The sequence below is a fragment of the Erinaceus europaeus genome, chromosome 2, assembly GCF_950295315.1.
Source record: "Erinaceus europaeus chromosome 2, mEriEur2.1, whole genome shotgun sequence".
Lineage (NCBI taxonomy): Eukaryota > Metazoa > Chordata > Mammalia > Eulipotyphla > Erinaceidae > Erinaceus > Erinaceus europaeus.
In genome coordinates, this window is record NC_080163.1 from 52,949,014 (window position 1) to 52,962,694 (window position 13,681).

The 13,681-nt window shown below is 41.8% G+C and overlaps 1 protein-coding gene across 1 annotated transcript in view; it reads right to left on the bottom strand.

Moving 5' to 3' along the window:
- Positions 1 to 13,681, bottom strand: part of LOC132532419 (serine/threonine-protein phosphatase 2A 55 kDa regulatory subunit B beta isoform) — a 51,141-nt gene that overhangs the window by 4,049 nt on the left and 33,411 nt on the right. The window contains exon 2 of the mRNA XM_060180495.1: positions 8,380 to 8,549. Coding sequence (XP_060036478.1) covers positions 8,380 to 8,549 — 170 coding nt within the window. The remainder of the gene's footprint in view (positions 1 to 8,379; positions 8,550 to 13,681) is intronic.

A 13,681-nucleotide genomic window follows, 5' to 3' on the forward strand; every position in this document is an offset into this window, starting at 1 on the left:
ACCAGGGTCATTGCTGAGGTTCAGTGCTGACACTATGAATTCACTGTTCCTGGCAGTCAATTTTTCCTTTTTCTATCTTATTTGATAGGACAATGAGAAATTGAGAGGGGAGTGGTAGATAGAGGTGGAGAAATAACAGACACCTACTGCTTATGAAGCTTCCCCCCCCATAGGTGGGGAGTGGGGGCTTGAACATGGGTCCCTCCAGGTAATGTGTGTCCTTAATGGGGTGTACCACTGCCCACCCCCGCCCAAACATTTACATAGAATCAAAGCATTGCTCTGGCACATGTAGTGCCAGGAATCAGACTTGGAACTTCACATTCCTGAGCCCAATGGTCTAGCCACTCACTATGTCATCTCCCAGGCTGCTAGGATCCCATTTACTAAGCTAACAAATATTAGAAGACACTATTCAGTCAGTCTTTCTTTCTTCACTACTCTTTCTTTTACTCTGGAACTCAGGAACCCAGGAACTCTGTCTCTCTGGCACTCTCTCTTACTCTGTAACTCTGGAACTCTCCAACTCTGGAACTCTGGAACTCTCGTACTGGGGAACCCTCTGAAACTCTGGCACACTGGAACTCTCTCTTACTCTGTAACCCTGAAACTCTCGAACTCAGGAACTCTCCAACTCTCGTACTCTGAAACTCTGGAACTCTCACCCTCGAACTCAGGAACCCTCTCCCGGGGTTCCTTGGGGCGGGGCCAAGCGGGCCCGCGAAATTAATTGGACTGATCCAATTCTCTTGGCGGGGGGAGGGCTAGAACAAACCAATGTAAAGCATACGACAATTTACTGAATGACTGCTAAGTGTCCAGAGAGAGCAGTGAACAACTTGGGTACTTTCCCCCTAGTGTGGGGATGGGAGCTAGGCCACACAAGGCCCTTGATGCTGAGTTAGGTGAAGGGACTTCACAGAAAGGCTCTATGAGCTTGCTGGGATGTGACAAACTGTAAGAGTTCAAGGACAGAGGTAAGGAGAAAAGCTATAGACAGATGACTTATGCCAGAGAGGGTGGTGAGAAGACATAAACTCCTCAACACGTATGGAAGAACAGAGTTTTTGCGTAGAGCAACTGTGATGTGGGAAGAGAAAGACGGGAGTCTTTGGAGAGGTGGGAGAATGCAATTGCCTGGCCATTTTGGGGGTAAGAGAGGATGGGGATGTCCACACAGGCGAGCTGTTGAGTGGGTGTGGTTCTGGCACGTGTGGAGATCCTCTCATATTTCTACTCCTCAGTGAAGTAAGACACAAGGGTATTGTGGAGAGGAAGGGGGCTGGGGAATGTCACAGGACTGCTGGGAGGCACAGATGGCTACTTGAAGCTGTGCACTTTAACAAAGGTTTGGTTGGGCATATTCCTCCAGCTACACTCAGCAAGTCAAGTGTAGATTATGAATATGGCTGAAAGGGTAGCCAGTCACTGGGTTCAGTATTTCTCTGAGTGTCATACTCTTGGACCCACTGGTAGAGATTAGCAATGACAGCAGGCAGACACAATGTGCTAGCTAGGTGCTTTATCCAAAACATCTCATTTCAGCTCTAAAGTCACTTTATAGTTACTAGAAACATTCTTTTCACTTTACTGGAGCATGAAGTCCATGGTTTGCTTTCTAAGATTACATAGGGACTGAAGTGCCAGAGAACTGAACCTTGACATTGGGTTTGAGTGTCACACTTTGTTTTCTCAGCTATCTGTCTCACCAGGAGCATCAGTCCTAGACAGAAGCAGTGCAGATAATGAACTAAGACAAGACGATAAATAATGACAGAGGCAAGGAGAGGAGCTATATCTGGGTGACCAGAGGGTGAGAGAACTGGGGAAAAGCAGGGGTGGACTATTAAAAGCACTGTTAAACTTTGTTTAGACTAAGAGTGATGGTTCAATCTCCTTTGCCTTGAAATTAGTCCCCTCCTCTTGACCCTAGAATTGTAATTCTGCTGGAAGCTGAGCTCAGAATCATTCCATGTTTCCTTAGGTGTTTTTGGATGTTTGGAAAGCTCTGTGGGTTATTTGGATAGTGTAAATATTTCAAGTAGAAAGAAACTTTCTGCACCTTTATTCTTGTGTCCCCAAAGAGTCTGGGTTATTGTCAGGCTATCTGCTTCAGCACTGTAGTGACAGAGTTTGTGTCCTGTGCTTGGTGTGTCTGCTATGAATGAACTCACTACCTTTCCCTTCTTCTCTGCCACCTTATGGGCATACTGGCAGTGGCTCAGGTTGAAGGTCATTTCTGTTTTAGGGGTGAAGATCTCTACTGAACATTAAGAACCATTTATTTTTGTTATTAATAGTTCTCATAAATCTTATAGTTTGCTTACTTCTGTTTTGTTTGAATTTTTTTGGCAAGTTCATGTAAATCAGATATCTAGATTCTACATGAGTGAAGCCATCCAGTAGTTGCCTTTCATCTCTTATTTCGCTAAACATAATCACCACAAGTTCCATCCATTTTGTTTCAAAGGACACAGTATCATCCTTTTGACTGCAAAGTAATATTTCATGGAATATATACCCTATAACTTCCTTAGCCAGTTATCTGATTATGGGCATCTAAGCTTCTTTCACTCTTTGGCTATTGTGAATAATGCAGCTATAAACATAGGGCTGCCTATGGCTCTTCTAATTAGTGCTTGAGGGTCCACTGGATAAATGTCTAAGAGTGGTATTGCTGGTCATAAGGTAATTCCATTTTTACTTGTTTAAGGATGCACCATACAGTCTTCCAAAGGGGCTGTACCAACTTGTATTCCCACCAGCAAGAAAGCATAGTTGCCTTTTCTCCATAATCTCTCTAAAACCTGTCATTTCTTAAGCCATCCTCTCAGGTGTGAGATGGTAATTTTAAATTGCAATGTTTTAAATTGCAGTGTAGTTTTAAATTGCAATCATTAAGAATCTTAAGTGTCCAGTGGTTGACACTAGGGGTTGATGAAATTTTTCTACAAAGGATACATACATACACAGGTATGATTGTTGGAAAAATCATGATGCATTTTGTATAGAAATACAGAAATATACATCACGGCTTTTCCAACATAGAAGTATATCTATATCTATATCTATCTATCTATCTATCTATCTATCTATCTATCTATCTATCTACCTACCTATCTGTTGGGTAGTATGCCAGCTCCCCTGTTGTTAAAATTTGGATGGCTCCAGCTGGCCGAGCTAGCTTCACGGGCGGGTAACAGAGATGCAGAGACAACGGCTGGGCAGGGAAGCTGTATTTCTTTATTCAGGAACAACGATTCATAAACTAAGACAAACTAATCACCAAACAGAACTCTGCTGTCTCTTTGCGGCGGCGCAAGCACTCTCTCTTACTCTCGAACTCAAGAACCCTCTCTCTCTTCCTCTGCAACTCTCCAACTCTGGAACTCTGGCACTCTCTCTTACTCGAACTCTCCAACTCTGAAACTCTTCAACTGTCTAACTCTCTCACTCTCTCTCTAGAACTCAGGAACTCTTCAACTCTGGAACTCTGAAACTCTTCAACTGTGGAACTCTCTCTTACTCTGTAACTCTCAAAATCTGGAACTCAGGAACCCTGGAACTCTGGCGGGGTTCCTAGGGGTGGGGCCAAGCGGGCCCGCGAAAACTAACTGGACTGATCTAATTCTCTTGGCGGGGGAGAACTAGAACACAATGTAAAGCATACAACACTCCCCCTGGCTTCTGCTTAACCAAGCACCGGTATGGCTGTATAGGGATTGGTTTGATCCCATTCAAAGCAGTCTATTTACATAAATCACTTTTACATTTACATAAAGCACCACACTCCCTCCAGGGCATTAGTGGCTCAGTGGTAGAATTCTCGCCTGCTCCGCCCCCTCTCCTTGTCACACCCTGATTTTCACCAGTCACTTTTCTCTCCACCCTCTCTACATCACATCCTGTTTACACCCTACTTGGAAAGTATATAAGAACAACATTGTTCGTTTTGGTAGTGAAAAGTTGAAGTTGTAGTTTTAGTTTTAGTCTAGCTCGGCTTAGATTGCACTGCATCCTGCATGAATAAAGAGATACTGTGTACAGCTCAACCATGAGTCCCTGGTCATCTGTTATCCGCCCATGAAGCCAGCCCGTCGAAAACAACACCTATCTATCTATATAATTTTTCTGGACAGTTGATACATGAGCAAAGTTTCTGATTTCCCTGTGATAGATGTCTGTAGAATATTCCCATCTCTAACCCAAGTTTCTCTTACCATAATGATTGTTTTGTGTGCCATATGATATCCATTGAAACTTTTCCACTCTGCTCTTACAATACAGAAGAAGCCATAGGAAACACAACAAATGAGTAGGATTGTGTTCCAATAAAACTTAATTAACAAAAAGCAGGAGGGAGACAGGACATGGCTTCTAGGTCATAGGCTACCAGTGGTCTCATTTTTTTGTTCCCTTCTCTTGTGAAGTAGCTCAATTTCTTTGAAAGAAAATGAAGTTAACAACTTTGATGGAGGATAGTTTTGGAACTGAACCTTGACATTTTTTGGACTTGCCTCTTGTCTGTGTATAATAGAGAGGAGGGAATGGGGCTTTGAAAACTGAGGATATTTTCTACCCTCTGGAACTTAGTCCCCAGCACCTTGGGAATTCCTTGCTTTTACGGAGTCATTCTTTTAAATATTTTATTTGCTTATTAGGTAGAAACAGGAACTGAAAGAGAAGGGGGAAAGAGAGAGATACTTGCAGCACTGCCTCACCAATTGGGAAGCTTTACCCCTGTAGGTGGGGACCAATGGCTTGAACGGCTTTGCAGATGGTAAAGTATGAGCTCAACCAGTTGCATCACCACCTCTCCCACCCCAAGACATTTTTTATTGTTATTTTTTGCCTCCAGGGTTATTGCTGGGGCTCATTGCCTGCACCATGAATCCAGTGCTCCTGGAGGCCATTCCCCCGCCCCCTTATTTTGGTTATTATTGTTGTTGGAATAGGACAGAGAGAAATCGAGAGGTGGGAAAGACAGAGAAGGGCAGAGAAAGATAGACACCTGCAGACTTGCTTCACCACCTGTGAAATGACACCCCCACAGGTGGGGAGCTGGGAGCTCAAACAGTGATCCTTATGCTGATCCTTGCGCCATGTGCGTTTAACCTGCTGCGTTACTGCCTGACCCCCAACATTCTTATCTAACATCTTTATGTCTCTTAAATTCATGCTATCAAACTAAACTTCCTATCTGTGTGGTCTAGACAGTTCCCTGAGACTCTCTGCCTCTTTTCTGGAAGCAGTCCTAGCACTGATGCCATTATTCTTAGTGATTTATATACTGTAGTCTCATCTTTTCAGTGAGTTCTGTTGTTTCCTCGGTAATTACTATAACTGTACGCCTTAACACCTCTCATCTTTGTGGTTTCCTCTACTATTCTGAATTTATCAATTCACCTGACCACTTTCCTCAGTCAATTATACCTACAATATGGAGGAGAGGGAAATAACAATACAACCATTCTCTTAGCATGAACTTTCAACAAACTTGCTCTTCTTACATATTTTTTCCTGTTGGGGCTCAGTGCTTTCACAATGAACCCACTGCTTCTAGTGATCATTAAACATTTTTTTTTTTGATAGGAACAGAGATACCTGCCTCACTACTGGTGAAACTTCTCTCCTTCCCTATACCAAACAACTTACTCTCACTTTTAAATTAAGTGGGCTCCTATAGCAAATATGTCCTTAGTTCATCTGCTTAAAGGAAGCTTTATACTTTTCCTTCTCACTCAGGTAATGACCTTGCTTCTTTTTTTTTTTTTTTTTTTTTTTTTTACCAGAGTACTGTTCAGCTCTGGCTTATGGTGGTGCAGGGGCTTGAACCTGGGGGCTTTGGAGCCTCGGGCATGAGAGTCACTTTGTATAACCATTATGCTATCTACCCTCTGCTCACTTCTTTTTTTTATATTTATTTATTTTCCCTTTCATTGCCCTTGTTGTTTTTTATTGTTGTTGTTATTGATGTCATCATCATTAGATAGGACAGAGAGAAATGGAGAGAGGGGGAGAGAAAGACACCTGCAGACCTGCTTCACCGCCTGTGAAGCAACTCCCCTGCAGGTGGGGAGCCGGGGGCTTGACCAGGGTCCTTGCGCTTGGTGCCACATGCGCTTAACCCACTGTGCTACTGCCCGACTCCCCTGACCTTGCTTCTTATTGAAGAAAATTCCATCACACAATTTCCAAATCAGCTACATCTGTTTTCTCTCCTTTGTTGGAGGAATTGCCCATCTTCCCACTAAAGGCCAGTTATTCAATGGACTGTCCTCCTTGCTTTCCTCAAGGATTTCATTGTTTCAATAGTCTCCTTCTCTAGTGCTTTATTCCTATTAACATATAATATATGGTCATAACTCCATAAATCTGTCTTCCATTCTTGCCAGTATTTCTTGAAAGACTTGTCTTTACTCATACTAGTTAATCTCTCTTGAATTAATGACAACCGACCATCTCCATATTTCTAAATCCAGTTCTCTGTCCTCTCTTTCTTGACCCAGTAATTAATAAGTTCCTTCTCCTTTTCTCTGGGAGGAAATCTTTGTTTTACTATCTCCCTGGGATTACAGGCACAATTCTCTTCATTCTCTAGTCACTTTCATTTCCTTATATGTTTGATACTGATGACTTTAATATACCCTTTATATTCACATACCCAGATTCACACTGAGTGAGTTCTCTAATTGAGAACTGTACATGATTCTTGGACACAATTTCTTTATCTAAATGGAACTGCAATCCCTTTGCCTAATAGCTTAGGATGGGTTATCAACATGATCATTATATGGCATGATCCTTGGAGCTTCTTCTCGTCTTATTTCAAATCCTGCCTTGTTTTATCCTCCGCAGAAGATACAGGTAGAAGATGGTGACCTTTTCACTACTTTGTAAATATAAGGACCCATGGAATTGTGTAATTTGAAAGGTGGTGGACTATATTTCAAAACAATGTGTATTTCCCCAAGGTATAAAACTAGTTTATTCTTGCCACTTAATCTTTGCTTCCATTGCACACTTGGCTGGAATCAAGCTTATTTATATACTTTGTAGAGTTTGGTTTTTCTTTTAAAAAATTCTAAAAACTGTTTTTGTTACACAACATCTACTTGGTTCCTTTTTTTTCTACCTACATATCTCCACTGCAGTCAAAATCACTACCATCTCCTCCTATATAGATTTCCTTAGTCTGTTTGGCAAACTGCAACATGAAACACATGGTAACAAACCAGAAATTCATAATATTTTAAAATGTTGTACACTGGAAATGACAAAATAATCTTAGCTATTTTACCAGGATCTACACCTTCAAGCTCATTCTCCTCGTGTATGATAGTCATGTGGTAAAGAGTTCTTTTCTGAACCTACCTCACTTCAGAAAATATCTTTCTATTTTAATTTTTTAAAAATTATCTTTATTTATGGGAGAGAGACACCTGCAGGTGGGAGCCCAGTTCCTTGAGCATTGTAGCATGTGTGCTCAACCAGGTATGCCACCACCTGGCCCTAGGAATACTTTTCTTTAAGAATAAAAGACTCTAGTCTGCCTTCAAACTACCATCTTGACTCTGTCCCACTAAGGACGGATAGAAACATGTTAGAAGTATGGAATGACCTATCAAGGCCCATGTCCAGCGGAGAAGCAATTACAGAAGCCAGACCTCCCATCTTTTGCATCCCATAAAGATCTTTGGGCCATATTCCCAGTGGTATAAAGAATATGGAGGCTTCCAATGGAGGGGATGGGAGTCAGACTCTAGTAGTGGGAATTGTACCCCTCTTAACCCACATTCTTATTGATCATTATTAAATAACTAAAAAAAAAGGAATACAAGACTCATTTTTTCCAGGGGCTCCCCAATAAAGCACATGCATTACCATGTGCAAGGACCCAGTCCCCACCTATAGGGTGGAAGTCTCATGAGTAGTGGAGCAGTGCTACAGTTATCTCGCCTCTCTCTGCCTCTATCAAGAAATATAATAACAGGCTCCTGGGAACAGTGTAATCACGTAAACACTGAATCCCAGCAATAGCCCTAGTGCAAATAAAAAATTATCTTTACTTCCCAGGGTAGTCCTACCTGCAGGTGCTCCTAAGGCACCCAATACCTTCTTTTGTGTTTCGCACACTCGATGCTCTGTTCATTTTCTAGCCTCCCCACCAGACTGTGCCAGGAGAGGCTGGACTATGTCTGTCTTGCTTATCTTTGTATCTGTAGCATCTATCTCACATTATGTGTATATGGGTTAAATTCTAGTTCTCCATGTTCACCCCTGTTTTAAAGTATAAAATGCCTATACCATTCAGATGCATCAGCTCTGTAAGCTTTGACAGCAGAGGCTGACCCGGAAGCCCAACTTGGTATTCCATACCTGGTAAGTCTCGATGGGGCGATTTTCCATGTTGAGATCCCAGACTTTCACAGTCAGATAGTCTCTAGTCATGATATACCTCCCACTGTGGCTGAACTTCACATCCGAAATTGAAGAGATAATTTCAGAGAAAAATGATCTGTTGCTTGGATCTTCTGGCTCTTCAAAAACTACAGAAGAAAAAAGATAATGTTAATACCTTCTCATCAACGGGCTCGATGGTGTTTGGGCCAGCTCAAAAGTCCACTTTTCAGTTTAGGGTTAGGCTGCTACCAGCAGGGTGTAAGTAGGTTGCTAACAGAGAACTGATAGCTCTTTACTAGCAGAAGTTGTCAACTGGTGTCTGTGTTTTCTTTAAAATTTTTTTTTTTTTTTTTTACAAAGCACGAGGACTGGCGTAAGGATCCCGATTTGAGCCCCTGGCCTGCCACCTGCAGGGAAGTTGCTTCACAAGTGGTGAAGCAGGTCTGCAGGTGTCTATCTTTCTCTTCCCCTCTCTGTCCTATCTAACAATGACAACATTAATAAATACAACAGGGGCAACAAAAGGGAAAATAAATAAATATGACAAAAATTAAAAAAAATTTAATGAGAGATATTTAGGGAACAAGAGAGGCAGACACCAGAGCACTGCTCACTTCTGGCTTATGGTGATGCTGGGGATTGAACCTTGGAGCCTGAGGCATGAAAGTCTTTTTTGCATTAACCTTTATGCTATCTTCCTAGCTCTGTATTTTCTTTCTAATAGGTGATCCCTCCCAAAGATCTAGCTACAAAGTTCCAGGTCTGAGTAACTAGTTCTCTGTCACATTTCCCCATAATTCAACTTGATATAAAATTTGCTCATTTACACTTTATTGTCTAATAATATTTATAATCATTACATAACTGTGCAGCCATTATTATAATATGTTTAAAATATTTCATCACCCATCTCCACTCCTCCATACCCACTAGTTATCACTCGTGGTTTTCTGTGCCTTAGAACTGCTGATATACTTTCTGGCTCTATGAATTTGCCTCTTCTGGAATTTCACACAAATGGAATCATCCAATATGTGTTATTTTTGTAAATGAGTTCTATGTTTTCAAGGTTCACTATAGCATACAGGAGTACTTCATTAATCTTTATGATTGAATAATATTCTACTGCATGGATAAATGACCTTTATCAGTTGATTACAATTATTAGGTTGAATTACCATATTCAGTTCCTATTGCTGTAGGTAAAAAAAAAATAGCAAAACGTTTGCTAATATATTTGATTAATGTTTTCAATAAAATATTTTACTTGGCTGGAGCAATGTTGAGACTCTTAACAAAGATTAAGAAAAAAAGTTGACCTTTAGACACTCATGGCCTTTTTGAGATAAGCCAGACTCAGGAATTCTTAAAGTAATATGGGACTTTAGAGAAAAGATCACTTGGAGCTAACATAGTTGGTACAAGATGAGCCATATAAATTAAAAGGTTTTGCATTAACAAAGGATGATCAGGCAATGAACAGGAATGGGGGACATCAAGATTTTTTTCTATCAGTGTGAAAAGGAAATTTTAGATAGAAAATCAAGTTAGGGCAGGTAGGGATAGTTCTGATATAAACCAGGGAGGTATGCTCTTGAGCCTATAATGTATAAATAACTGAAGCTACTGAAAGAGACAATATGTACCTAAGATAGCAGAGCAAGGGGGCAGTCTACACAGAGGTATTGTAGGCACAGCAAAGTCAAATAAACAGCCTAAGGTCATGCAGCCTAGGTATGCAGTCCTGCTGTAAAACACGAATATTCATGGAAGCATTATTCTTAATAGTCAGCACAAGTAGGCACAACTCACATGCCCATCAGATAACAACTTTTAAAATATTTTATTTATTGGATAGAGATTAAGAGGGAAGAGAGAGACACTTGCAGCACTGCTTCACCACTTGTGAAGTTTCCCTCTTGCAATTGGGGATGGGAGGCCTGGATCCAGATCCGGGCACATGGTACCATCTAGTTATAACTAGATTAATTTTTGACTTACAACCATGGCAACTTAGTAGGGCAACTCAACCCCAAAATCACAATTTTAGGTTGAAGTAAGTAAGCATCATGATATTGGGCTAACTCAACTAGTCAGTATCAAATTCCATCTAGCAAGTAATAAGAAAATCAGGCTAGGGTTATCTAGACTAGACTAGAAAATCTTCCACCAGGGTTATTGCTGGGGATCAGTGTCAGCACTACAAATGAACTGCTCCTGGCAGCCATTTCTTTCTTTCTTTCTTTCTTTCTTTCTTTCTTTCTTTCTTTCTTTCTTTCTTTCTTTCTTTCTTTCTGTTTTGTTTTTTGATAGAAGATAGAGAGGGAAAGAGAAACACACCCACAGACCTGCTTCTGCATGTGAAACATCCCACCTATGAGAGGGGGGCTCAACCCTGGTTGACCACCATCTGGTTCACCACCATCTGGTTCCCAAGAGTTTTCTTTCAAGACTTAATGAATTAAACTACAATACAGATTCAACTTACAGAATAACAAATATGATCAGGCAGAATTAAGCAAACCCCATTGAAGGAGGAAAGTGAGAGCTTACCATGGGGCCTGATCCAGTGTCTCAGCCTATACCCTCATCTCTGGAACTTGGCACATTAACAGAGGTCTCTGGGTTCTCATCAGTATCCTCATGGGGAATACTGGACTGTCACATTAGTTTCAACCCAAGGCAATCTCATTGGTATGGGGGACTTAGAAATTCCAGGCACTAGACCTCTAACAGTTCCCTCTCACTACCGGTCATCTCCATCAGGAACAACATAATGGACCCCTCTGTGGGCCCTTATCAGACCTACCCTCAATGTGAATCAATAATGGTAGGGAATGTTCCATTCTCTGAAGGGAGGTTGGATAGCATACTCTGCCTATCACCCAAGGATGATGGGTCCTGAAATTGGTGCAGCCTGGAATGTTCCTAGCTGTGACCACAGAACGTGAGCTCAGACCTACAGGGATGCAGAGGTTACATAGGCTCCTGTGCTGATTATGGGCCCCAGATCAGATCGATGGGGTTTATAATATTTATTTTTATATACTTTCCTCGTATTTGGGAGCTACTCTTTTCCCTGATCCAGCTTTCTGGTCCTTTTTCCAACTATGACACCATTCCTCCAGACAATAGCTTAGATCACCTACATATTAGATGTCAGGTGCAGACAAAAACTACTTGGGTCTTGGGCCCCTTGGAATATACCTAAAATAGGCCTACGAGCTTTTTCCAAAACAGAGATCCTAAATCTCCATCCACAATACTCTTGCCTTTAGGTTCATGATTAGTGTTTGCTCTGCTTCCTATCTTAATTTTTTTAGCCACCAGGTTCCAGGTGCTACCATGATGCTAACTGGACTCCCTAGGGCAGATGACCCCATCAATGTGTCCTGGAGCTCTACCTCTCCAGATCCCTACCCCACTAGGGAAAGAGAGAGGCAGGCTGGGAGTATGGATCGACCTGCCAATGCCCATGTTCAGCAGGGAAGCAATTACAGAAGGCAGACCTTCTACCTTCTGCACCCCATAATGACCCTGGGTCCATGCTCCCAGAGGGTTAAAGAATAGGTAAGCTATCAGGGGGAGGGAATGGGATATGGAGTTCTGGTGGTGGGAACTGTGTGGAATTGTACCCCTCTTGTCCTATGGCCTTATCAGTGTTTCCATTTTATTAAAAAAAAAAAAAAGTCCAGGCACATTCCTGGGAAAACCTCTTGCTGGAGTGGGAAGTAGGAGCTCCAGGCTTGTTCACCTCCAGGTGACACACCTGCCTCTCATTAACTTACTTTCTCATTCAATCTACTACCCTCAGCTGCAGAAAGGGGATGCATATTGCTTGGCCAATAACCATCAAATGCTAGTTTTTAAATCATCAGTATGCATTGCTTCTGTATTGACCAGCCATATTCCATTCATCTAAAAGATCTATTTAAGCTGTGCTTATCCACCTCAAATTTCTTGAAGACCTTGAAAAAAATATATTGTAAAGAAATCACCTGTACTTCAAGATCATTTATCAGCCACTTCAGTGTCTTTTAAGAGAGAGAGCAAAAGAGACCATAGCAGTGAAACTTCTTGTGAAGTGATGTGGGCTGGGCTGGGGCCTGAGTTGTGCACATAGCAAAGCAGCACACTATCCAAGAGTTATTTCACAGGCTCACTTAAGTGTCTTATATGCAGATACAGGCAGTGCATTGTCTCATGCACACAAAGAGTATTGTTGGTGGAGGTATGATACTCACTAAACACCAAGGAATAAGACAGATCCAGTCTTTCTGATAGACTCATAAGCTACAGGAAGAGACAAATGACAAGCAGTTACATACATTTACAGGTGAGAGTTCATGACACTTATCTGCACTGTCAGAGGGAAAGGTGTTGAGGAAACAGATGCAAATGAACCATCACTGTGTTATGGTTCTTTTGCTTAGTGAACATGGGGTGCAAAGGATCTGGTGCTTGGGACAAAACAAAACTGGTTATTTCTCTTTTATAATTAATTTTTCCCCACCAGTGTTGTCTCTGAGGCTCGGTGCCTGCATGATGAATTCATCACTCCCAGTGATGATTTTTTTTATTCTTTTTGATAGGACAAAGAAATTGAGAGAGACACCTGCAGCACTGCTTCACTGTTTCTGAAGCTTCTCCTCTACGGGTGGGGTTTGGGGACTTGAACCTGGGTCTTTGTACATAGTAATGTTTGTGTTTAACTGCCCAACCCCAAATTGGTTATTCCTCTGGATGCTCTTGGCTCACCTTTAGAAATCTTGCTGATCTTAAGGGATGCTAATTAACTTCCTGAACAAAGAGATCAAGAAAAAGAAGAGAATTAGAAGATGAGTTTTGTTCCTGTTGTGAGGAGGTGGCCTTGATAAGTGTCCTAGTAGCCCAGATCTTGTCACTGGGGAGGGGTAAAATTTGCCCAGAGGGATCATGCACCTTGGAGCACCCAACAAAAACAGTAACAAATGGGGGCTGGGCGGTGGCACAGTGGTTAAGTGCCTATGGTGAAAAGCACAAGGACCAGCATAAGGATCCCAGTTTGAGCCCCCAGATCCCCACCTGGGGTGGGGGTTTGCTTCACAGGCAGTGAAGTAGGTCTGCAGGTGTCTATCTTTCTCTCCCCCTCCTCTCTTGATTACTTTGTCCTATCCAACAACAATGACAGCAGGAATAACAACAATAACAATAAACAACAAGGGCAACAAAAGGAAAAAAAATAGCTTCCAAATTTAGTCAAATCCTGCTTTTAGTTTCCCTTTCTGTTATTCTTTCT